The sequence below is a fragment of the Aquarana catesbeiana genome, linkage group LG01 (genome assembly GCF_042186555.1).
Source record: "Aquarana catesbeiana isolate 2022-GZ linkage group LG01, ASM4218655v1, whole genome shotgun sequence".
Taxonomy (NCBI): domain Eukaryota; kingdom Metazoa; phylum Chordata; class Amphibia; order Anura; family Ranidae; genus Aquarana; species Aquarana catesbeiana.
The window spans coordinates 601,881,876-601,908,779 of record NC_133324.1 but is presented as its reverse complement, the minus strand read 5'-3'; the positions used below and the strand labels follow the sequence as shown (position 1 = coordinate 601,908,779).

General features: G+C 47.9%; 1 protein-coding gene across 3 annotated transcripts in view; it reads right to left on the bottom strand.

Moving 5' to 3' along the window:
- Window positions 1-26,904, bottom strand: part of LOC141107806 (ceramide synthase 4-like) — a 229,100-nt gene that overhangs the window by 9,299 nt on the left and 192,897 nt on the right. For 2 of the 3 annotated variants that reach the window (XM_073598799.1, XM_073598790.1), the window contains 2 exons: window positions 11,942-12,048; window positions 6,761-6,917 (listed from right to left, as the gene is read on the bottom strand). In XM_073598799.1, the coding sequence (XP_073454900.1) occupies window positions 6,761-6,917; window positions 11,942-12,048 (264 nt within the window). The remainder of the gene's footprint in view (window positions 1-6,760; window positions 6,918-11,941; window positions 12,049-26,904) is intronic. The other variant, XM_073598809.1, reaches the window with a different exon arrangement.

Here is a 26,904-nt window from a genome sequence, read left to right as displayed (position 1 = left end):
CTCTCTGTATATACTATATACACCAGCCTCTCTGTACAGTATATACACCAACCTCTCTGTATATACACCGGCCTCTCCGTACGGTATTTCCACCAGCCTCTCTGTACAGTATATACACCAGCCTCTCTGTATATACAGCAGCCTCTCTTTACAGTATATAAACCAGCCTCTCTGTATATACACCAGCATCTCTGTATACACCGGCCTCTCTGTACATACCCCAGCCTCTCTCTGTATATACACCAGCCTCTCTGTATACCCAACCTCTCTGTATATACACCAACCTCTCTGTATATACACCAGCCTCTCTGTATATACACCAGTCTCTCTGTATATACACCAGCCTCTCTGTATATTCACCAGCCTCTCTGTATATACACCAGCCTCTCTGTAAATACAGCAGCCTCTCTGTATATACACTAGCCTCTCCGTACAATATATACACCAGTCTCTCTGTACAGTATATACACCAGCCTCTCTGTATATACACTAGCCTCTCTGTATATACACCAGCCTCTCTGTATATACCCAGCCTCTCTGTATATACCCAGCCTCTCTGTATATACACCAGCCTCTCTATATATACACCAGCCTCTCTGTATACCGAGCCTCTCTGTATATACACCTGCCTATCTGTATATATACACACACACACATGTATATTATATACATGTGTATGCCTGCCCAAGCGTATGACTTTCTTAACTTCACTTCTATGGGCTCAGACTTAGCAACGCCCCTGATGACCACTTAGTTCTCCTTCTTATGCTCGTAGTGCTCCATGTGAAAGTTGGGAACAGTGCAGCTCAACACCCTCATGAGGCACACACTTGCATAGGGACTGCATGTGCTAGTAGACCTAGCGACTCATGCTGTGAAAAGTGTGAGGCTTTGTTTGAACAATTTCATGCTCACAAACGTGTTAAGCCAGGTCGAGGAAGACATCAAATTTAATCACATTTCCCCTTTATTTTGAGGTACTACAGTGTGTGTGACATTGACCAGAATAATAAAGAGATGTCTAATGGTGACCGTCACACAACTAGAAGTTTAAACAAAGCCAGAGCCACAAAAAAATGGGGATGTCTGCATGTTATACATAGAGCAAGCAAAATAAATGATGGGGGTCAGAATGCTCTGTCCTAGCCCAGTCACATGAAAATTTATAAATTGGAGTTCTACGTTAGTTTTTCTTTTAGGTGCCAAATAGAGAGTGACCCTGACCAGACTATTAGCCCCCATTCACACTGGTGTGACAGTTCCAAATCGCATGACAACTTGCATCGTATTGTCGGCAATGGAACTGTTCAAATCGGTGCAACTCCAACTTTGTGGTGCTGCACCGGTTTGTAAGAAAAGATTACTACACTTTTTTTTTATGATTTTAGGTATGACTTGCATAGACATCTGTGCATGAAGTCGCACAGATGTCAGGCAAATCGCAACTCTGAACTTGCACTGACCTGCGACTTTGAAATCATGCCACTTTCAGTGAAGTAGCACAATTTCAAAGTTGCATTCAGTGTGAATGGGGGCTTAATGAAACAGTTATTAAGATACATTTTTAAACATATTTTAATTATATTAGATTTCAATAAATAACACTGGGTTTGCAATAATAAAATGATCTGAGAGATGTATATGATGGTTCAACATTCCTTGCTGGGTTCTTAAAAATATGCATCAGGATAGGCACTCTGAAAAAATCTGTGCATAGCCTCCACCTCTGATACTATTAGCCACTCACCTCAAATATAAGACCCCTGAGTTAACAGGTAGGTCAAACGCACTTGCCCATAAGGGCATAAATCCTCAACATGGTGCAAAATCTGCACCATGTTGTCAGGTATGCTATCCATGTCGGATAGCAAACCTGACTACATCGTAAGGATTTATACCTTCATGGGCACAGTGTGAAAGGGGTCTTTGTGTCCTATGTCGATGAACTGTTTTCTATGAACTTTTTTCATTTACCTCATTTTCCAGCGCTGTACTATTGTATTTTATATTGATTGTTGGGGTGTTGTAATATTGACCTTAAGTGTCCAGCTGCTATTTGTTTTTAGGAATTATTTGTTTGTGCTGAATATACCTTTTATCAGGTTCTTAAAAAAGCAGCTTTTCTTATGAGTTTTTAAATACATATACTTTTTCCTTTTAAGGCTTAAAACATGATATAGACTGCACAATAAAAAAAACCTCCTCAGCAGGGCTTCAGGAGGAGCGGTGCAGTTTTAGGCCTATTCATACCCCAACTAGAAAGTGAGGGACAATCTTGACTGGACATGGGCAAATATACTGTTGTCAATGGATCCCCCGGGACTCCACGTGACATTATTACAGTCATAGACATGGATGTCCGCAGAACTTTTTTCAGGGGGTGGCATCATTTTAGGGTCACCCATGCGCCGCCTCTTTTCAACCATGTCATTATGCTCAGAGACTGTAGATGTAGTACAGTCCCTAGGATAAGTAATGGGTAATGGCACTCTTACCAGACCCAGCGAAATTACAGCAGTGATCCCTCCGGCTGGACAATCGCTCACTCTGGGTTCCCCGGGGGGTGACTCTGGTATAATGTCTATACCCTGGCAGTGGCTCAGTCTCTCTGGTGGCGCTGAGCAGCATGGCTCTCTCTCTGGTGGTGCTGGGCAGCATGGCTCTCTCTCTGGTGGCGCTGGGCAGCATGGCTCTCACTGGTGGCGCTGGGTAGCGTGGTTCTCTCTGGTGGCGCTGAGCAGTGTGGCACTCTCTCTGGCTTCCACCCAGCACACCCCTCTTTCTTTGTCCTGTAGCACTTGCTCCCTCAGCTTTTTTCCAGGCTGCAGTTTCTCAATCTCTCTTGATCGAGCTGTAGCCTCCTCCCTGTGGAAAATGGAGCCGCCAATCTTTGGGACTACATGTCCCATGATGCTCTCTTCTCCTAGTCTCCTTTGATTGGCCCTCAGTTATGGCCAATGGGGAAGGAACGGAGTGGGCAGGAAGCTGGGCGGCGAACCTAGCGAAAGTCCCCGTCTCTTCTCCCTGACAGGAGAAAGGGGGGGCGAGCGGGGAGAAACCTCTGACAGACCGCAGCTCACCTTTCTCCTGTCACATTGCCGCGAGTTCTCTGCTGGACTGAGCAGGGAAAGGAGCCTGCAGTCACACTACACTGATGGGGGGGCTTGACAACACCTTGATGGTGTCACCTGACTGGTGGGCTGCCCGCACCCCCATAGCGACGCCACTGTGCTGAATTTAACAGTGCCGATCTGATCCCCGATTCCAGGGGGGGGGCACTTGACCCCCCTTGCCCCTACCTGCGGACACCCATGGTCATAGACCATATTTATTTTAACAATACCATATTTGGACACTCAGAAATAGCTGGGAAATTACTTTTTTTAATAACATCTTTGTCAATGAGCCCAGCTGAATGATATGGTACTTGCCTGGCTTATGTCACTCAAAATGACTGTGGTTAAAGCACAGTATATTTAACTTTTTTTAAAGTTTTTTTTTTTTTTTTTTGCTAGCTGTGTCTAATTCGGGAGATTTCCCTTCATTGCCTGTCCCAGAGATACAACAGGAATTCAGAGGAAATCCTATCAGCGGTCACCTCAACAAGTGCCCCATTGGAATATTTTTTCTCTGTTCCTCTTCTGGTGACAGATCAAAATTTTGGATTTCTAATTACTTTCTGCCCCATTGATATTGTCACCACAGCAAATAGTAGGAGTGAAAAAAAAAATTAACAAAGTACCAAACAGTGGTACTAACCCTATTGTATTCAAAACAAAAAAAATTGTTATGGTTTTAGATACACTCTAACCAGCAACAGCCTGTCCAGCGTCCATACGGGGCGCAAGGGCGCCGCCCCCCTAATTCTTGCGCCCGGCCCCTAATTTACATGCAGGGTGCTGGACGCATGGATTCCAAAGGAGTTTTTTTTTTTGAAGCACGTGATTAGAGCCTGAGGCTCTAATTGGCTTCAAAAAAGGGAGGGCTCGGGGCGGAGCCCACCCAATTGTGTCACAATTGCGAATTAATATTCGCTATTGTCTTCCTGATTCTCCTACTGGCCAATCCCGGCTCAGGAAGTGGGTCCTGAGACCCGATTTGCTGAGAGGAGAAGCAATTGTATTGGCCACTGAGGAGGAGAACGGAGGAGACGCAGGGGAAGCTGCACCACTGTGAAGCAGTGGAAGGAGGAGACGCAGGGTGAAGCTGCCACCCGGAGGAAAAAAAAATATACCACCAGCCACCACCGGCTTTAACTATTTTAAAATATTCAAACTACAACATGCTCTACCTAGTAGGGCCTTGGTGTGGGAAAGTACACCTCATAATTCAGTTTGGCCTTCATAAGACTCAATGGGGCTGATTTACTGAAACTGGAAAGTGCAAAATCTGGTGCAGCCATGCAAGGTAGCCAATCAGCTTCTAACCTCCACTTGTTCAATTTAGCTTTGTCAAAAAAAAAAAAAAATGGATACTGATTGGTTTTTGTGCAAAGCTGCACAAGATTTTGCAAAACAAGCACACACCTAGGGGTTGATTTACTAAAGGCAAATAGACTGTGCACTTTGCAAGAGCTTAGTAAATGAGCAGAAGCTCTGCTGACTTCCCTCATCCAATCATATGCAAGCAAAATTGCCATTTTTCTTGTTCTTACACATGATTGGGTATTCTTTGCAAAGTGGAGCTTTACTTTATTTACTAAGCTGTGGAGCAACTGCACTTTGCAAAGTGCACAGTCTATTTGCTTTTATTAAATCAATCCCTTAGTGTCTTATGAATGTGCGTTTTCCGCACACTTGTTTTTTTTTTTTGCACGTTTTTATACACAACAAACGCGCCAACAAAGCTCATGTAACTTTTTGGGCATTGAGGTTCACACATTTAACTGCATGTTTTAACGCGCCCCTGCTCTTCACATTTGGGGTGCCATTAACAATCAATAGCACCACAAGTGTGGTGTGCGCTTTTCACGCATGCCATTAATGCATGCAAAGCCACATGCTTTTGCATGCACGCTCAGATGTGAATGCAGCCTAAATGAAGAGCATTATATTACATTATAGTACATACAGTGCCTTGCAAAAGTATTCACCCACTCCCTTGGCTTTTTACCTATATTGTTACATTACAGCCTTTAGTTCAATGTTTTTTTAATCTGAATTATATGTGATGGATCAGAAATTGGTAAAGTAAAATTAGAAAAATATATACATAAAACTATTTTTCAGAAATAAAAAACTGATAATTGGCATGTGTGTATATATTCACCCCCTTTGTTATGAAGCCCATAAAAAGCTCTGGTGCAACCAATTACCTTCAGAAGTCACATAATTAGTGAAATGATGTCCACCTGTGTGCAATCGAAGTGGTGTCACATGATCTGTCATTACATATACACACCTTTTTGAAAGGCCCCAAAGGCTGAAACACCTAAGCAAGAGGCCCCACTAACCAAACACTGCCATGAAGACCAAGGAACTCTCCAAACAAGTAAGGGACAATGTTGTTGAGAAGTACAAGTCAGGGTTAGGTTATAAAAAAATATCCAAATCTTTGATGATCCTTAGGAGCACCATCAAATCTATCATAACCAAATGGAAAGAACATGGCACAACAGCAAGCCTGCCAAGAGACAGCAGCACACCAAAACTCACGGACCAGGCAAGGAGGGAATTAATCAGAGAGGCAGCACAGAGACCTAAGGTAACCCTGGAGGAGCTGCAGAGTTCCACAGCAGAGACTGGAGTATCTGTACATAGGACGACATTAAGCCTTACGATTCATAGAGTTGGGCTTTATGGCAGAGTGGCCAGAAGAAAGCCATTACTTTCAGCAAAAAACAAAATGCCACGTTTTGAGTTTGCGAAAAGGCATGTGGGAGACTCCCAAAATGTATGGAGGAAGGTGCTCTGGTCTGATGAGACTAAAATTGAACTTTTTTGGCCATCAAAGAAAACGCTGTGTCTGGCGCAAACCCAACACATCACATCATCCAAAGAACACCATCCCCATAGTGAAACATGGTGGTGGCAGCATCATGCTGTGGGGATGTTTTTCAGCAGTCGGGACTGGGAAACTGGTCAGAGTTGAGGGAAAGATGGATGGTGCTAAATACAGGGATATTCTTGAGCAAAACCTGTACTACACTGTGTGTGGTTTGACGCTAGGATGGAGGTTCACCTTCCAGCAGGACAATGACCCCAAACACACTGCTAAAGCAACACTTGAGTGGTTTAAGGGGAAACATGTAAATGTGTTGGAATGGCCTAGTCAAAGCCCAGACCTGAATCCAATAGAAAATCTGTGGTCATACTTAAAGATTGCTGTTCACAAGCGCAAACCATCCAACTTGAAGGAGCTGGAGCAGTTTTGCAAAGAGGAATGGGCAAAATTCCAAGTGGTAAGATGTGGCAAGCTCATAGAGACTTATCCAAAGCGACTTGGAGCTGTGATAGCCTCAAAAGGTGGCTCTACAAAGTATTGACTTTAAGGGGGTGAATAGTTATGCACATTGACTTTTTCTGTTATTTTGTCCTATTTGTTGTTTGCTTCACAAAAAAAAAAACATCTTCAAAGTTGTGGGCATGTTCTGTAAATTAAATGATGCAAATCCTCAAACAATCCATGTTAATTCCAGGTTGTGAGGCAACAAAACATGAAAAATGCCAGGGGGGGGGGGGGTGAATACTTTTGCAAGGCACTGTACAGATATACTTTAAAGCACATTTTGCAAACAAATGGTAAAAAAAATCATTCATACCTTTCCAGTGAATGTTAACCTATAAAGCATCCGCAATATCATATATGCCCAAATCATATGCAGTATTTGCAGAATCATTAGTAGGGCATTAAAAAAATAATATCCAAAGAAAGGCTGAAAGCGTACCATGGAGTAGTAATACGTGCTATAAATAATCCTGGAAAACAGAAATTTGGACATCTTAATCTGGATTGGAGTATACATCTATTATTAAAACATTTCAGGTGACCTATGGAAGAGGTAGTAGCAATGACTGTGAATTCTTATTCCATATTTATGACCTACCAAATGTTAAAAGTACAAAATAGCAAACAGTGTGGCATTGCCCATGGCGTTATATCATATACAGTATCTGCCACTGCATTAAAAATCATGAAACAAAATTTGAGATAGTTTCTATGGCTAATTCTTCCACTTTTCACATTTGTGTAGAATATTCATGTAAGAAAAAACACTGAATATGTTAATTTTATGTTACAAGTTATTGTAATGACATGATAGAAGACAACACATAATTAATTAGGCAATATACTGTATTTCAATCTCATTTGCTTTAGATAACCTTTGCATTTTGGGTCCTTAGTGGCAATTCATAGTGAACTGACATCTTAAAGCAAAGAAGTATTTATATTTCTACATATAATATATACAGTATATAGCTTTGTAAGATAGAGGCAACATGAGGCAAAAAGGAAGTTTTGGACAGCCGCACTCCGGAATATAGCCTTTATTAGTAAAAAGTCCAACAAATACAAGCCACAGCAAAAAATGGGACAAACAAGCTGACGCGTTTCGCACTTAACTGTGCTTAGTCATAGCTATGACTAAGCACAGTTAAGTGTGAAACGCGTTAGATAGTTTGTCCCATTTTTTGCTGTGGCTTGTATTTGTTGGACTTTTTACTAATAAAGGCTATATTCCGCAGTGCGGCTGTCCAGAACTTCCTTTTTGCCTCATGTTGCTATATGCTTAGCAGGCACCTGGTGTTCCAGTTCCGAGGAGCGTTCTATATCCACATTTCCACCTGGAGCGGTGATCCCTTTCCCTTCCCCCATTGTTCTAGGATAGAGGCAACATAGATCTGTCCAGTTATGATAGGATTACAAATTCCAGAGTTCTGTGCCACTGACTGGTGAGGAATTCTGAGACTGTAATTCCACCATAGTTGGACACATATGTCCGTTTTCATCCGATCCGCTAGACGGATGGAAAATAGGACATCCATCCGTCTGGATTTTGCGGAGAGGATCGGATCAGGGCGGATCGGATGTCAGCGGACATGTCACCGCTGACATCCGTCGCTCCATAGAGATGTATGGAGCGACCGTTCAGATCCGCCTGAAAAAACTGACCGGCGGATCTGAATGGTCCGCACATAAAAGAAAGTAATAAAGCATCAGCAACAACAAGGGAAAAAGTTTCTGCCGGAGTGCAGCTTTAAAATGGTTGTAAAAGCACAAGGTGTGCTCCCCACCTAATACACAATACCAGCGTTATGCATGAGAGCCTCGCCTGTCCCAGGCCTCTCTCTTCTCATTGGCTGAGACAGCAGCGGGAGCCTTTGAGGAGAGAGTGGGGGACGGGGCCGAGCCGCGACTGTGTGTGAATGGACACACAGGAGCAAGCCTGCTCAGGCACCCCCACAGCAACCTGCTTGCTGTGGGGGCACTCAACAAGAGGGAGGGGCCAGGAGCGCCGATGGGGGACCCGAGAAGAGGAGGATCGGGGCTTCGGAACAAGCTGACATTAGAAGCTGATTAGCTACCATTCACAGCTTCATTGGATTCTGAGTACACCAGTTTTAGTAAATCTCCCCCCATTTTGTCTGTAACATTTGAGGAAACGCAAAAACCAGAGCATTTTTTATAAAATAACACAATTTTACAAGATACAAAAAACTTTAAGCCAAAGTACATGGATATACATTATAGTATATGGGTGTAATATCTGACAGATACTGTGTTGTCTTAGGTAAGAACTAGGCTACCTCTCACCAGCTATTTCTTTTCAAGCTGCAACAGTTCTGCTATATCTCTAACTATTGAACCCCTCCCACAGGCACACCGCTATTGATGCACGGAAATTCCCTGATCTGTGTCTGCTACCTCCCTATTTTGGGGGTGCTTCTTCCTTACTCTCTTCCTGTATGGGGTTACCCTATGGCAAGACTGATAAGATGTCTGAATAATGTTTGCAAGTAAGTCACTATTAAGCTTCACTGCACTTAACAGCATCAAGGGCCCCTGGGCAAAGTAATGCACTGAGGCCTCTACTAGGAAGACGGTGACCTACAGCCACAGCAAAGAGTTGTTGTGGCTCAACCATGCTACATATTGAGTGTGTTTTGTAAAAGTAAAAGTTTTGTAAAAGTTTGACCTTTTACAATTTTTTAAAATATTTTTTTACATTTTTTTTTTTCATTTTAATTTTTTATTCATTTTAATTTAATATTTTTTCCCACAATGCTGTTGGGGCCATTGGTGTGATATCAGAAGTCTCACTTTTGATACAGAAAAAGGGACTGAGGTAACACAGTCCCCGGACCCTTTCTCTGTATCCTTAGCTGCACTGCAGATGAATGAACAGGAGACAGAGGCTCCTGTTCATTCATAAACTGAAGAATTATTGAACACAGAGAGTGATCAAAAACAATCATTTACTGTGTTCACTTAGAAAAGGAAGGGGACAGTAAATTACATATTTACAAGCCCCTTTCCTGCTCTCCACCCTTATGATCCCCCTTTGTGCCTGCAGCTGCTGCCGGCGGGAGAGGAGGGCATCTGGTAGTGGTGCAGGGGAAAGGGGCTTTCCGCAGGGGCACTCAATGAAAAGGAGGGGCCTGGAGCGCCGGTGGGGCACCCCAGAAGAGGAGGATCGGGCTGTTCTGTGCAAAATGATTGCACAGAGCAGGTAAGTATAGGCATGTTTGTTATTTTTATTAAAAAAAAAACAAAAAATGATGGTTTACAACCCCTTTAATATGTCAGTCACTAATGTTGACCTGGTCCTCTCTATATTGGCCCATCCAACTATAATAAAATCTTATTGGTTGTTATGGGCACCTAAAATTCCTTCAGGCACTTTCATAAAAGACCAAATTGGCCTTCTCATTTCAGTGAATGAATAAAGGTCTAGGACAGATGCTATGATTTGCATAATTTGGTGAAACATGTAAAGGGACACTATTTTAATGCCCAATTTCAATGGAGATGGGGAGCTTATCACACAGGGCAACAGTAGTGGTCAAGGCAGATGCCTGATTGAATGGTCCTGTCAGTGGCGGCTGGTGCTCAAAATTTTTTTGGTGGGGCGCAAACAAACTGAAAAATACTGAAACCCCCCAATCCATTGCAGCCTCACTGTGCCCATCAATTGCAGCCTCACTGTGCCCATCAAATGCAGCCACTGTGCCCATCAAATGCAACCACTGTGCCCATCATATGCTGCAGCCACTGTGCCCATCATATGCAGCCACTTGTGGCCATCTTATGCAGCCAGTGTGCCCATCATATGCAGCCACTGTGCCCGTCCTATGCAGCCTCTGTACTCGTCAAATGCAGCTACTTGTGCCCGTCAAATGCAGCCACTTGTGCCCATCATATGCAGACACCTGTGCCCATCAAACACAGCCCTTGTGCCCATCAAATGCAGCCACTTGTGCCCATCAAATGCAGCCACTTGTGCCCATCAAACACAGCCACTTGTGCCCATCATATGCAGCCACTTGTGCCCATCAAATGTAGCCACTTGTGCCCATCAAATGCAGCCACTTGTACCCATCATATGCAGCCACTTGTGCCCATCATATGCAGCCACTTGTGCCCATCAAATGCAGACACTTGTGCCCATGAAATGCAGCCAATTGTGCCCATCATATGCAGCCATTTTGCCCATCAAATGCAGCCACTGTGCCTGTCAAATGCAGCCACTGTGCCCATCAAATGCAGCCACTTGTGCCCATCAAATGCAGTCACGTGTGCCCAGTATATGCAGCCACGTGTGCCCAGTATATGCAGCCACTTGTGCCCATTATATGCAACCACTTGTGCCCATCATATGCCACCACTTGTGCCCATCATATGCAGCCACTTGTGTCCATCAAATGCAGCCACTTGTGCCCATCATATGCAGCCATTGTGCCCCTCAAACGCAGCCACTGTGCCCATCAAATACAACCACTGTGCCCATCAAATGCAGCCACTTGTGCCCATCAAATGCAGCCACTTGTGCCCATCACATGCAGCCATTGTGCCCATCATATGCAGCCACTGTGCCCATCAAACGCAGCCACTGTGCCCTTCAAATGCAGTCACTGTGCCCATCAAATGCAGCCACTTATGCCCCGTATATGCAGCCACTTGTGCCCATCATATGCAGCCACTTGTGCCCATCAAATGCAGCCACTTGTGCCTGTCAAATGCAGCCACTTGTGCGCAGTATATGCAGCCACTTGTGCCCACCGCCCCCCCCTCACGGCCTTGGCGGCCCCCCGCTCACGGCTCTGACGACCCCCCCAGCTCGCAACTCTGACGGCCCCCTGCTCGTGGCTCTCTGACAGCACCCCCCCGCAGATGGTCCAGTACTGGCCGCCAGTCCTGAGTCCATCAGAGCAGCCATGGCGGCGGGGGTGTCAGTCCTCGTGTCTCCTCTGTGCCACCTCTTCCTAAGCGCCAATAGGATGTCCTGGCGCTTTGGCCAATCGGGAAACAGGTCTGACGAACTGCCTCCCTGATTGGCGGGGAGGAGAGTTGGTGTGAAGATAGCGAAAATTCATTCGCTATCGTCAGACAATTGGGTGGGATCAGGGCGCACTCTCTGCGCTCCAAGCCCACCCTATTTTGAAGCCTATTAGAACCTCTGGCTCTAATCAGGTGCTTCAAAAAGTACCACCCCCTCCTGCCCCTGCCATAGGAATCCATGCGTCCAGGCGTCCTGAAAGGGGCCGGGGGCATGGATGAGGGGGCGGCGCCTGTGCGCCCACAGTGCATGGGCCGCCCCTGGTTCCTGTTGACATTGGGATGGAGAACCTACCATAGACATGAGCTGCAATAGGTAGTGCACATTTTTCATGGGTGGTATTTATTGCAATAAACAATTTTACTATATGGAAACACACATCTATATGGAAACGCACATCTAATCTGCAAAAAAAATGGTCACAAATTACGTATCAGGACTCACCTTGCAGGAAGCAGATACAGACGAGTGACAATGAATGCTAAGGTAAAGATTACAAACAATATGTTGCACGTCCTTTTCCACTTGCTGTAAGTGAACATCTTTGCTAGCTAAGGAAAAAATGAAGAAAAGGTTTTAAAAAGTTAGCTTTTTTTGGACAAATAGATACTGTATAACTTAATTTTACACAAGACTTAGAGGATTATTTATTAGGTTAGTGCACTGAACATTACACACAGTAATTCTATAATTCTATTACTTTTTAGCACATTCCAAAAACCAAAATGTGATTTCTAATTGATTGCTATACATTGACCCACATTGTTATCCGCCTAATTAAAATGCAAATTAGGAAGTCTCTCAGCACACAGATTTTTTTTTACCACTTTAGGACCAGTATGTTACACACCCTTCCTGTCCAGACCATTTTTCAGTTTTCAGTGCTATGAAAGTTTGACTGACAATTACTTGGTCCTGCAAAACTGTACCCAATTAATTTTATATTAATTTTTTGAAACAGATAGAGATTTTTTTTGGTGGTATTTAACCACTTCAATCCTGGGCACTTTTACTCCCTTCTTGCCCAGGCCAATTTTTAGCTTTCAGTGCTGTTGCATTTTGAATGACAATTAGTCAGTCATGCAACACTGTACCCATTTGAAGTTTGAATCATTTTGTTGAGACAGATAGAGCTTTATTTTTGTGATATTTAAACAAACAAAAATAAGACCAACAAATTTGAAAAAAAAAATGTTTTTCTTTGTTTTTCTTATAAAATATAGCAAATAAGTAATTTTTCTTCACTGATGTACGCTAATGAGACTGCACTGATGGGCACTGATGAGGCTGCACTGCTGTGCACTGATGAAGCTGAACTGATTATCAGTGTATACTGTATGTGCCCTGTCAGACTTGCCGGTTATCGGCTCTCCTTTCCTCGTGCTGTGGCAGTTGGTTTACATATTATTAGCTGTGATTGGATACAGCTGATCACATGGTAAAGAGCCGCGGTGATTTGCCCTTTACGCGATCTGTGATCAGCTATGATCAAAGTACACATAATTCATACAGCATGCCCAATGCTCGCCCCAGGAGGCACGCATGAGGCATGTTCTGGGAGGATTTCTATGGATGCCCTCCCAAAACAAGAGAGCCACGCTGTAGCCGTCCTTTGGTTATGAGGCAGTATTGAGGTGGTTGATAACCACAGTTTTTTTTTTTTGTTTTTTTTAGTTTGTCTGTGTTTTGTACTTTAGAAAGGAAAACACTTTGAGGAGGAGGAGAAACACATCCAAGGAGAAGTTCTGGCAGGAAATGATGTGCAACAATGTATATTTGTGTGCTTGCACTACCTGCTTGTTGGATATCAAGTAAAGAATGGCAGAAGTTCCATCTGTTTGTTAGTATGTGGATATTGTGAGGAAGAACAGATCCCAGAAGGTATGCACCCATAGTTCGTGGATCTCTAAAAGTGTCACTTGGTGATGATTTGAAAGATAGTCAGGGATGGTAACATTTTTGTGCATGTTTACTCAGGAGCAGAAATAATTGCATTCCTTCTTTCACCTTATTTGGCAATACCTCTTTATAATGGAAACACCCAAATTGTAAGTATCTTGCAGTACTGTAGGTCAGGGGTCCTCAAACTTTTTAGACAGGGGGCCAGTTCACGGTCCCTCAGACTGTTGGGGGGCCGCACTATAGTTTAAAAAAAAATATGAACTAATTCCTAAATTCCTATGCACACATCTTTTTTGTAGTGCAAAAGAATAAAAGAATGAATAATAAATAATAATATATATAGGGGATGGACAGGGGGACAGAGGGATGGACAGGGGGACAGTGGGATGGACAGAGGGGTGGACAGGGGGACAGAGGGACAGAGGGGTGGACAGGGGGACAGTGGGGTGGACAGGGGGACAGAGGGGGGGACAGGGGGACAGAGGGGTGGACAGGGGGACAGTGGGGTGGACAGAGGGACAGAGGGGGGGACAGTGGGGTGGACAGGGGGACAGAGGGATGGACAGAGGGACAGTGGGGTGGACAGGGGGACAGTGGGGTGGACAGGGGGACAGAGGGGAGGCAGTGGGACAGTGGGGTGGACAGGGGGACAGTGGGGTGGACAGGGGGACAGAGGGGGGACAGTGGGGTGGACAGGGGGACAGTGGGGTGGACAGGGGGACAGTGGGATGGACAGTGGGGTGGACAGGGGGACAGTGGGGTGGACAGGGGGACAGAGGGGTGGACAGGGGGACAGTGGGGTGGACAGGGGGACAGTGGGATGGACAGGGGGACAGTGGGATGGACAGGGGGACAGACAGTGGGGTGGACAGGGGGACAGTGGGGTGGACAGAGGGGGGGACAGGGGGACAGTGGGGTGGACAGGAGGACAGAGGGGTGGACAGAGGGGTGGACAGGGGGACAGAGGGGGGGACAGGGGGACAGGGGGGGGACAGGGGGACAGGGGGACAGAGGGACAGAGGGGTGGACAGGGGGACAGAGGGGTGGACAGGGGGACAGTGGGGTGGACAGGGGGACAATGGGGTGGACAGGGGGACAGTGGGATGGACAGGGGGACAGTGGGATGGACAGTGGGGTGGACAGGGGGACAGTGGGGTGGACAGGGGGACAGTGGGGTGGACAGAGGGGGGGACAGGGGGACAGTGGGGTGGACAGGAGGACAGAGGGGTGGACAGGAGGACAGAGGGATGGACAGGAGGACAGAGGGGTGGACAGAGGGGTGGACAGGGGGACAGAGGGGGGGACAGGGGGACAGAGGGGGGGGACAGGGGGACAGTGGGGTGGACAGGGGGACAGTGGGGTGGACAGGGGGACAAAGGGGTGGACAGGGGGACAGAGGGGTGGACAGGGGGACAGTGGGGAGGACAGGGGGACAGAGGGGTGGACAGGGGGACAGTGGAGTGGACAGGGGGACAGAGGGGGGGACAGTGGGGTGGACAGGGGGACAGAGGGGTGGACAGGGGGACAGTGGGGGGGACAGTGGGGTGGACAGGGGGACAGAGGGGTGGACAGGGGGACAGTGGGATGGACAGGGGGACAGGGGGGGGACAGGGGGACAGTGGGGGGGACAGTGGGGTGGACAGGGGGACAGAGGGGTGGACAGGGGGACAGTGGGGTGGACAGGGGGACAGAGGGGTGGACAGGGGGACAGTGGGGTGGACAGGAGGACAGAGGGGTGGACAGGAGGACAGAGGGGTGGACAGGGGGACAGAGGGGGGGACAGGGGGACAGAGGGGGGGACAGGGGGACAGAGGGGTGGACAGGGGGACAAAGGGGTGGACAGGGGGACAGTGGGGTGGACAGGGGGACAGTGGGATGGACAGGGGGACAGTGGGATGGACAGTGGGGTGGACAGGGGGACAGTGGGGTGGACAGGGGAACAGTGGGGTGGACAGGGGGACAGTGGGGTGGACAGAGGGGGGGACAGGGGGACAGTGGGGTGGACAGGAGGACAGAGGGGTGGACAGGAGGACAGAGGGGTAGACAGGAGGACAGAGGGGTGGACAGAGGGGTGGACAGGGGGACAGAGGGGGGGACAGGGGGACAGAGGGGGGGACAGGGGGACAGTGGGGTGGACAGAGGGACAGAGGGGTGGACAGGGGGACAGTGGGGTGGACAGGGGGACAGAGGGGTGGACAGGGGGACAGTGGGGTGGACAGAGGGACAGAGGGGTGGACAGGGGGACAGTGGGGTGGACAGGGGGACAGAGGGGTGGACAGGGGGACAGTGGGGTGGACAGGGGGACAGAGGGGTGGACAGGGGGACAGTGGAGTGGACAGGGGGACAGAGGGGGGGACAGTGGGGTGGACAGGGGGACAGAGGGGTGGACAGGGGGACAGAGGGGTGGACAGGGGGACAGTGGGGGGGACAGTGGGGTGGACAGGGGGACAGTGGGGTGGACAGGGGGACAGAGGGGTGGACAGGGGGACAGTGGGATGGACAGGGGGACAGGGGGTGGACAGGGGGACAGTGGGGGGGGACAGTGGGGTGGACAGAGGGGTGGACAGGGGGACAGTGGGGTGGACAGGGGGACAGAGGGGTGGACAGGGGGACAGTGGGATGGACAGGGGGACAGTGGGATGGACAGGGGGACAGAGGGGTGGAAAGGGGGACAGAGGGGTGGACAGGGGGACAGAGGGGTGGACAGGGGGACAGTGGGGGGGACAGTGGGGTGGACAGGGGGACAGTGGGGTGGACAGGGGGACAGTGGGGTGGACAGAGGGGTGGACAGGGGGACAGAGGGGTGGACAGGGGGACAGTGGGGTGGACAGGGGGACAGAGGGGTGGACAGGGGGACAGTGGGGTGGACAGGGGGACAGAGGGGGGGACAGAGGGGGGACAGGGGGACAGTGGGGTGGACAGGGGGACAGAGGGGTGGACAGAGGGGGGGACAGAGGGGGGGACAGAGGGGGGGGGCAGTGGGGTGGACAGGGGGACAGAGGGGTGGACAGGGGGACAGAGGGGTGGACAGGGGGACAGTGGGGTGGACAGAGGGGTGGACAGGGGGACAGAGGGGGGGACAGTGGGGTGGACAGGGGGACAGAGGGGTGGACAGGGGGACAGAGGGGGGGACAGTGGGACAGTGAGGTGGACAGGGGGACAGTGGGGTGGACAGGGGGACAGAGGGGGGGGACAGTGGGGTGGACAGGGGGACAGTGGGGTGGACAGGGGGACAGAGGGGTGGACAGGGGGACAGTGGGGTGGACAGGGGGACAGTGGGATGGACAGGGGGACAGTGGGATGGACAGTAGGGTGGACAGGGGGACAGTGGGGGGGCAGAGGGGTGGACAGGGGGACAGTGGGTGGACAAGGGGACAGTGGGGTGGACAGGGGGACAGTGGGGTGGACAGGGGGACAGAGGGGTGGACAGGGGGACAGTGGGGGGGACAGTGGGGTGGACAGGGGGACAGTGGGGTGGACAGGGGGACAGAGGGGGGGACAGTGGGGTGGACAGGGGGACAGAGGGGTGGACAGGGAGACAGAGGGGTGGACAGGGGGACAGTGGGATGGACAGGGGGACAGAGGGGTGGACAGGGGGACAGTGGGGTGGACAGGGGGACAGTGGGGTGGACAGGGGGACAGAGGGGTGGACAGGGGGACAGTGGGGTGGACAGAGGGGGGGACAGGGGGACAGTGGGGTGGACAGGACAGAGGAGTGGACAGAGGGGTGGACAGGGGGACAGAGGGGTGGACAGAGGGGTGGACAGGGGGACAGAGGGGGGGACAAGGGGACAGAGGGGGGGACAGGGGGACAGTGGGGTGGACAGGGGGACAGTGGGACAGTGAGGTGGACAGGGGGACAGAGGGGTGGACAGGGGGACAGAGGGGTGGACAGGGGGACAGTGGGGTGGACAGGGGGACAGTGGGGTGGACAGGGGGACAGAGGGGTGGACAGGGGGACAGTGGGGTGGACAGGGGGACAGTGGGGTGGACAGGGGGGACAGAGGGGGGACAGTGGGGTGGACAGGGGGACAGTGGGGTGGACAGGGGGACAGAGGGGTGGACAGAAGGGGGGACAGGGGGACAGAGGGGTGGACAGAGGGGTGGACAGAGGGGGGACAGAGGGGGGACAGGGGGACAGTGGGGTGGACAGGGGGACAGAGGGGTGGACAGGGGGACAGAGGGGTGGACAGAGGGACAGTGGGGTGGACAGAGGGGTGGACAGGGGGACAGAGGGGGGGACAGGGGGACAGTGGGGTGGACAGGGGGACAGTGGGGTGGACAGGGGGACAGAGGGGGGGACAGAGGGGTGGACAGGGGGACAGAGGGGGGGACAGAGGGGTGGACAGGGGGACAGAGGGGTGGACAGAGGGGTGGACAGAGGGGGGACAGGGGGACAGAGGGGTGGACAGAGGGGGGGACAGGGGGACAGAGGGGTGGACAGGGGGACAGAGGGGGGACAGTGGGGTGGACAGGGGGACAGAGGGGTGGACAGGGGGACAGAGGGGTGGACAGGGGGACAGTGGGGTGGACAGGGGGACAGAGGGGTGGACAGGGGGACAGTGGGGTCCTCACTTGTTCGTAGGCTGTTGCTTGAAGCCTCCGCTCTCTCTGTCAATCTTCGTGCCTCCTGTCTCCGTGCGGGACTGTGCTGGGAACTACACTTCCCAGCATGCAGCGCGGCACACAGAACCCTCCATTACTGGTGTGGGGGAGGCGGCTTGAGCGGAGCGGAGCGGATATGCTCCCTGCCGAAGCCGAGCCGCATGTGGCCCGCGGGCCGTAGTTTGAGGACCCCTGCTGTAGGTAGTCCATCATAATGACCAAGTGGGATTGTTTGCAAGCGTTACCGTTATAGTGTAATGTTTGTATTATTGTATATATATACATATACACTGCTCAAAAAAATTAAAGGAACACTTTGAAAACACATCAGATCTCAAAGGGGAAAAATATCATGCTGGATATCTATACTTATATGGACTGGGTAATGTGTTAGGAACAAAAGGATGCCACATCGTTTGATGGAAATGAAAATTATCAACCTACAGAGGGCTGAAATCAAAGACACTCCGAAAATCAAAGTGAAAAATTGATGCAGCAGACTAGTCCATTTTGCTGGAATTTAATTGCAGCTACTCAAAATGGTACTCAGTAGCTTGTATGGCCCCAATGTGCTTGTATGCATGCCTGACAACGTCGGGGCCTGCTCCTAATGAGACAACGGATTGTATCCTGGGGTATTTCCTCCCAGATCTGGACCAGGGCATCACTGAGCTCCTGAACAGACTAAGGTGCAACCTGGTGGACTGACACATACAGTGGGGATCGAAAGTTTGGGCACCCCAGGTAAAAATGTGTATTAATGTGCATAACGAAGCCAAGGAAAGATGGAAAAATCTCCAAATGGCATCAAATTACAGATTGGACATTCTTATAATATGTCAAAAAAAGTTAGATTTTATTTCCATCATTTACACTTTCAAAATTACAGAAAACAAAAAAATGGCGTCTGCAAAAGTTTGGGCACCCTGCAGAGTTAATATCTTGTACTGCCCCCTTTGGCAAGTATCACAGCTTGTAAACGCTTTTTGTAGCCAGCCAAGAGTCTTTCGATTCTCATTTGAGGTGTCTTTGCCCATTTCTTCCTTACAAAAGTCTTCCAGTTCTTTGAGATTTCTGGGCTGTCTGTCACGCACTGCTCTTTTAAGGTGTATCCATAGATTTTCAATAATGTTGAGGTCAGGAGATTGTGAAGGCCATGGTAAAACCCTTAGTTTACACCTTTTTTATGTAATCCCCCATGGATTTTGAGGTGTGTTTAGGATCATTATCCATTTGTAGAAGCCATCCTCTCTTTAACTTCAGCTTTTTCACAGATGGCATCAGGTTACCATCCAAAATTTGCTGAAATTGTATTGAATCCATTTTTCCTTCTACTCGTGAAATGTTCCCTGTGCCACTGGCTGCAATACAACCCCAAAGCATGATTGATCCCCCCCATGCTTCACAGTTGGACAGAAGTTCTTTTCATTAAATTCTGTGCCCTTTCTTTTCCAAAGGTACCTTTGCTCTTTCCGGCCAAAAAGTTCTATTTTAACCTCCTCGGTCCACAGAACTTGTTTCCAAAATGCCTCAGGCTTGTCTATATGTTCATTTGCAATGTTCAAACGCTGATTTTTGTGGTGAGGACGTAGAAGAGGTTTTCTTCTGATGACTCTTCCATGAAGACCATATTTGTACAAATATCTCTTTATAGTGGAATAGTGTACCACAACTCCAGTGTCTGCCAGATCTTTCTGGAGGGATCGTGCAGTCAAACGTGGGTTTTGAATTGCTTTTCTCACAATCCTGCAAGCTGTTCTGTCTGATATTTTTCTTGGTCTTCCAGATCTTGCTTTAACTTCCACTGTTCCTGATGACTGCCATTTCTTAATTACATTCCGAGCAGAGGATATTGACATCTGAAAACGCTTTGCTATCTTCTTATAGCCTTCTCCAGCTTTGTGAGCATCAACTATTTTCAGTTTCAGTTTTCTAGACAACTGCTTAGAAGAACCCATGGTGCTGATTGCTGGGGCAAGGTCAGATGAGTCTGGCAATTTAAAACCTTTGAGATTGACATCACCTGGTCTTCCCAGACGATGATTGAGAACAATCAATGACACTGGCAGGTCTCCGCTTTGCAAAGGGGGCAGTGCATGCTATAAATTCTGCAGGATGCCCAAACTTTTGCAGACGCCATTTTTTTGTTTTCTGTAATTCTGAAAGTGTAAATGATGGAAATAAAATCTAACTTTTTTTGACATAGTATAAGAATGTCTAATCTGTAATTTGATGCCATTTGGAGATTTTTCCATCTTTCCTTGGCTTCGTTATGCACATTAATACACACTTTTACCTGGGGTGCCCAAACTTTCGATCCCCACTGTAATGTCCCAGAGGTGTGCTATTGAATTTAGGTCAGGCGAGCGTGGGGGCCATTGAATGTTATCAATTCCTTCATCCTCCAGGAACTGGCTGCATACTCTCGCCACATGAGGCTAGACATTGTCGTGCACCAGGAGGACCCCAGGACCCACTGCACCAGTGTAGGGTCTAACAATGGGTCCAAGGATTTCATTCCGATACCTAATGGCAGTCAGGGTGCCATTGTCTAGCCTGTAGAAGTCTGTGCGTCCCTCCATGGATATGCCTCCTCAGACCATCACTGACCCACCACAAAACCGGTCATGCTGAACAATGTTACAGGCAGCATAATGTTCTCCACAGCTTCTCCAAACCCTTTCACGTCTGCCCCATGTGCTCAGCATGAACCTGCTCTCATCTGTGAAAAGCACAGGGCGCCAGTGGTGGACCTGTCAATTCTGGTGTTCAATGGCAAATGCCAATCGAGTTCCATGGTGCTGGGCAGTGAGCACAGGGCCCACTGGAGGACATCAGGCCCTCAGGCCACCTTCATGAAGTCTGTTTCTGATTGTGTGGTGAGAGACATTCACACCAGTGGCCGGCTGGAGGTCAATTTGTAGGCCTATGGTAGAGCTCATCTTGTTCCTTCTTGCACAAAGGAGCAGATACTGGCCCTGTCCAGCTCTCCTAAAGTACCTGCCTGTATCCTGGAATCTCCTCCCTGCTCTTGAGACCGTGCTGGGAGACACAGCAAACCTTCTGGTAATGGTACGTATTGATGTGCCATCCTGGAGGAGTTGGTCTGCCTGTGCAACCTCTACAGAGTCCAGGTATCGCCTCATGCTACCAGTAGTGACACTGACCCTAGCCAAATGCAAAACTAGTAAAAACCAGTCAGAAAAGAGGAGTAGGGGAAAAAAATGGCAGTGGCCTCCACCTGTAAAAGCATTCCTGTTTTGAAGGTCGTATCATTGTTGCCCATCTAGTGCACCTGTTGGTAATTTCGTTAACACTAAGGCTCGGTTCACACCAGGGGCGGCACGACTTGCAGGTCGCCTCACCGAGGCGACCTGCACACGACTGCCATGGCGACTTGCAAAACGACTTCTGTATAGAAGTCTATGCAAGTCGCCCCAAGTCGCCCCCAAAGTAGTACAGGAACCTTTTTCTAAGTCGAACGGTTCTATTGTACTGAACGGGACGCTACTTGTCAGGCGACCTAGGTCGCCTGACAAGTCGTCCAAGTGTGAACTGAGCATTAAGCAGCTGAAACTGATTAACAACTTTGCAATTGACTTGATGCTATACTCTGATTTTTTTTTGAGCAGTGTATATGATGTAAAGTTCAGGGATTATAGCACTTCGGGATCATGTGCAAAGCCATTTGTCTTAAGCATAAAAGTCTTTATTCTTATCTTAAGAGCAAATATAAACAGAGCTTCCAGCAGCAAACAAAACTGACTTGACTACATCAACACAAACACAAAAGTCTGCTTGTCTTCAGCACAAAAGAAATACAAGACATACAAATTTCAGGTAAGGGATTCATGCATAGCATCTATCCATGGCCGCCGCGGCCACCCCCTATTCAGGCTTCCAGCCTCCTTTAGGACGCCGAGTTCCTGAATTACAGAGGCGGGGGTTTTTTAAGCACCTGATTAGAGCCATAGGCTTTAATAGGCTTCAAAATAGGGTGGACTTGGAGCGCAGAGCATTCCGCTCGGAGCCCATATAGGTGTGTTAGAAAATCAAATGAATATTCGCTTTTCTAACACTCAACTGCCAATCAGGAAGCGCGGGTTTAATACCCGTCATTTGATTGGCTGAAAGTACAGGCACTCCTATTGCACGCCTAGCAGGAAGAAAGAAGAGACGCACTGAGGACACAGCTTGCTGCTGCCTGACCTGCTGCCTCTCCCACAGCTCGCCGCCGTCACCCACTGCCTGACCTGCAACCGAGATGGGGTAAGTGCCGATCAGACATCGAGCGGGCGGGCGGGGGTTACAGTGGCAGCATTTGATTGGCACAGTAGAAACATTTGATGGGCACAGTGGCTGCATTTGATGGGCACCTGCAACTGCTGCCATTCCTTTGTACCCTACACCCCCCCAGAATCCATTCCCCTAAAAAATATCATCCTTCCCCGTCTGTAAATCATAAGGCAGATGGCGAGTTTTCTAAAAAAAGCTCTGTTTTCACATGTGGAGTCAGATATGAAAATTAGCATCAACTTATAAAAAATAGTTTTAATTAAGAGAGTACTGAGAATTATTTTCAAAGCATAACTATTAGGTAACCATTTATGATGTCCTATGGATTTTGCAAGCCTTGCTAAGCTTTGTTCATTGGTTAATGTAAAAACTAAGTCTATGTTCTCTATTTTTTTACACTTGATTATGCCAAAGATTTGCTTTGTTCTCTGCTTGTTAACCTCCCTGGTGGTTTTCCTGAGTGTGGCTCGGGGTTAAATTTCAGCACCATTAGCGGTAACCCCAAGCCACACTCGAGATTGCATTGCAGGATCCTGGTGCAGTATACTTACCTTGTCCCCAGGATCCTGTGATGTCCCCCCACTGTGTCCGCGGGCTCTGTCCTCCGCCCGGAGCCCCTCTATGCCGTGCTCCATTCCCTGCGAGCGTCGCAACGCACGGGGGCAGAGCCCGGCGGCAAATTCAAAAACGTGAAAAATCATAACACATACAGTACACTGTAATCTTACAGATTACATTACTGTATGAAATAATTTCACATCCCTTTTGTCCCCAGTGCTTTGTCCAATGTCCTGCATGCAGTTTTATATTATATATACCGTTCTTTCTGCCTGGAAACTGGAGATTGTCCATAGCAACCAAAAAGCATCCCTTTACGTCAAAAGTGGTTTTAGACCAGCTAGAAAACAGCGATAATAAATTAGAACACTTGCAGAATTGAGCGATAGTGAATCGTGGGGAAATTCATTATTATTATTATATTATATTATTATATTATTATTTTTTATAATTATATATATTTATGTATTATATTATAATTTATGATTTTGTGTTTCAAACTTCATCATACCCGGGATGTCTACTAGACTCTGGTTTGGACAGATTTAAGTGTGTTATTGCTAAGAATTACAGGCCTACAATATACAACACCAAATTTCTATGCAAAATAATTGTACCGCTTTCAGCACCTAAAATCCGACATAATCATACCGCCAGGGAGGCTACTGATAGCTAGAGTTTGTGGATGCTGTACATTTTGTCAAAACAGCCTATGTTTTTGTTCTCATTACATATCTTTGTATTTAATTGTATTGCAACCGCTTTGTCTGTATTATTGGAATCACTAAACAGGGAATTTTAAAACATTGCTATGTTTTCTATATTAAAAAATAGATTACTCAGTGTAAAAAAAATATTACTCAGTGATTTGGATGTGAATACTGAAAAAGTAAACTGAAAACACATGAGGGGTAAATACTGTATTATTCTATAGAATGTGTGGTGCATACGTGCAATGAAAGGATTTACTTGCATTAATTTGTAAAACCAATAGACTGCATTGCAAAGGCTAATTTACAAGTCATCTCTGAGTAATTTTGAACAGCACCATTCTACTTCTTGCAAAGGGCAACTATTCCTGCTTAGAAGGCACAGCTGCTGTTCTTCTCTTGTTACTGAAGTTGTCAATGTCAGGCTTTACACTAACAACTGTACAAGTGGCTGTGGCTGGCATAAGTGCTGCTACAGTGGAACAGCAGATTTTCTAATATTATTAGTAGTACGTTTTGTATAAACCATCTCAACAACCCTAAAAAAACTAAACAAATAACTCTTAGGGATATATTAATGAAAACAATTGTTGTTCAAATGTAGAAGCATTTGCACACACATTGTGAATAATCCCTATGTTTGTAATATGTATGAAATGTCACTTTCTTTCTCGTACATCATGGGACACAGAACAGCCATATACATTACTACCTGGATTATGCGCCACCTATAGGTGAATGGACACTGGCAGAATAACCAAAAACAGGAAGTGATCCCCTATATAACCCCTCACATACAGGTAGTACTCCAGTTTTTTCGCCAGTGTTTAAAATGGTGGATGGTCACTTTTGAGCTCTCTGTGAGCTTCCATGCTGTAATCCCGGACAGGTTCTTAAGAATCAAGGGACAGCGTTTCTAGATCGGAAATATTTCAAAAAGCTACTATGCTAAGATAAATGGTACTTGAGCCTCGTAAAGAAGATTAAAGGATCAACGAGGTTTTGCCTGTAATGCAACCTTCGGGTGCTGGACCCTGCGTAATGGAATTCTGGACACCACAGCGCTAAGGCATTCCTGCAGGGTGCTGTACAGGTCCAAGGGAGTGGACCCTCATACTAAAAGGGTACCCAGTCCTTGAAGGTCCATGGTGACAGAACTTGCCACGATGGGTGAAGGTTGGACCTCTGGCTTAGGCTATTGTCCTACGGCGGGAGTGGTAAGTGGCCCTGTAAAAAACCAGGGTCCAATTATTATATTTTCCCCTGCTACAGTTGTATCTAGGCTGACATGTTTTGAAAAAAAAAAAGAAAAATATGTTTTCCTTGCTATGCTTGTTTGCCCTCTAGAGGGCATGGGTTTGCTGCTCTGTGTTTTCTCTTCCCAGAGCTGCACAAGCCGTGGGAAGCTTTAAAAAAAAAAAAAAAGCCTACAGTCAAAGCTCCTGTTGGACAGACTGGAGGGACACAGAGCAGCCTATCCTGGTGTGGGTAGGTGATAGCAGATGTAGCCTAGTTATGTTGCACTGACTGGAACTTGTGTATTGTGTCACAAAGCCAGTTACCATTGCTTCAACAAGCTATGTCTTCCAAGAAGCGTTCTGGGTGGAGTGCTGCAGCAAGGGGCACATGTGTTCCATCAGTGGCCCCTGTAGAGGCTAAACTGAACTCTGCTGCAATAGCCTTACCTGAAAGACCAGATGACACCGGGCAATCTGAGCCGCTGCATCTATCTGCCAATGTGCCTGCTACCAATGCTTTTACCTCAGAGTATATTACTAAGGAGGATCTATCATCAGCTTTGGCTGGTCTAGAAAGCAAGATTACTGGAATGATCGCTTCTGTCACACAGAGTGGAAGAAAGCGTGACAGATCCCCTTCCCCTATTCCTCCTATATTGGAGCAAGACTGGGTTGATGAAGAAGAGGAGGTAATGGCCGATTAGGCAGCTGATATCCAAACAGAGCAATCTCCCTCAAGTGATTCAGAGCCTGAAGAGGCTCAGATTATATCAGCCTCTCAATCACAAATCTTCTCATCCATTCTCTTATACAGATGGCCCATACAGCTTTTAAGTTACCTCCAATGGCGGTCCCTGAAACACCTTGTTCCTCCCTGGGTTCTTTGAAACCACAGCAGGGTACACAGGTGTTTCCTTTTTACCCAATCTTGAAGCAGGTGGTATATTCCGACTGGGAGCACCCAGACAGGATATTTGTTCCTCCAAGGAGGTTTTCTCTGTTATATCCTATGGAGGAAAGCTTTACCAAGAAGTGGAGCATACCGGTTGTAGATGCAGCGGTTTCCTTCCTGAGCAAGACCTTAACTTGTCCAGTGGATAATGCACAGGTTTTTAAGGATCCTGGGGATAAGCAGCTGGAAGCCTTGTTAAAGGCATCCTTCGCCCTGGCAGGTTCCGCTATTCAGCCCACAGTAGCAGCAATTGGGGTCTGTCAAGCATTGAAAGATCAGGCTAGACGGCCCAATAGACTGCAGGATTCTGTTCAGGATAGAGCAGCTCTGCCTCAGGCTCTTTGCTTTGCTATAGATGGCCTTAAATACTCCATGCAGCAGATCTCCCGCATGGCTCTTTTGTCTGTGCACATGCGCAGAATTTTATGGCTAAAAAGCTGGTCAGCAGAGCTCCCTTGTAAGAGGATGCTAGCTGGTTTTCCTTTTCATGGAGAACGTTTGTTTGGGGATGATTCTGATAAGTACATGCTAAAGATATCTGGAGGAAAGAGTTCCTTCCTTCCTGTGAAAAAGGTAGCTACATGGCCCTCTTTTAAGGTGCCACATGCTAATTTCTCAGGTTTTTTTAGGCCCTAGGCAGTTCCGATGACACCATGGATCTGCTGCCAAAGGTAAACAGCAGGGCCAGGGCCAAAAGAGGCTGTGGGTCCAAAGTTCCACTAATACTGGCACCAAACCTTTCTTGTGAAGGGACACCCCCACTCCTGTGGGTTTGCTGCAGTTTGTGAGATTGTTGGGAACGCTAATACAGGACAGGCAGGTCATCTCCACAGTGTCTCAGGGTTACAGCTGGAATTACACTCTTACCCTCCTCAAAGATTTGTCAGGTCTAGCGTTCCCACGGACCTTTCAAGAAAGGGCTTATTACTCCAAGCACAGACCGTTTATGGCGGCAGGGGGTGATCATAGAGGTCCCAGTTCCCGAAAAGGGAACAGGGTTTTATTTGAATCTGTTCACGGTTCCAAAGCCAAATGGCAACATAAGACTAATTTTGGATCTAAGAGCGCTGAACCGTTATCTCTCAGTGCGGCCATTTTGGATGGAATCAGTCTGCTCTGTCGTGACCTCTCTCCAAGAAAGAGATT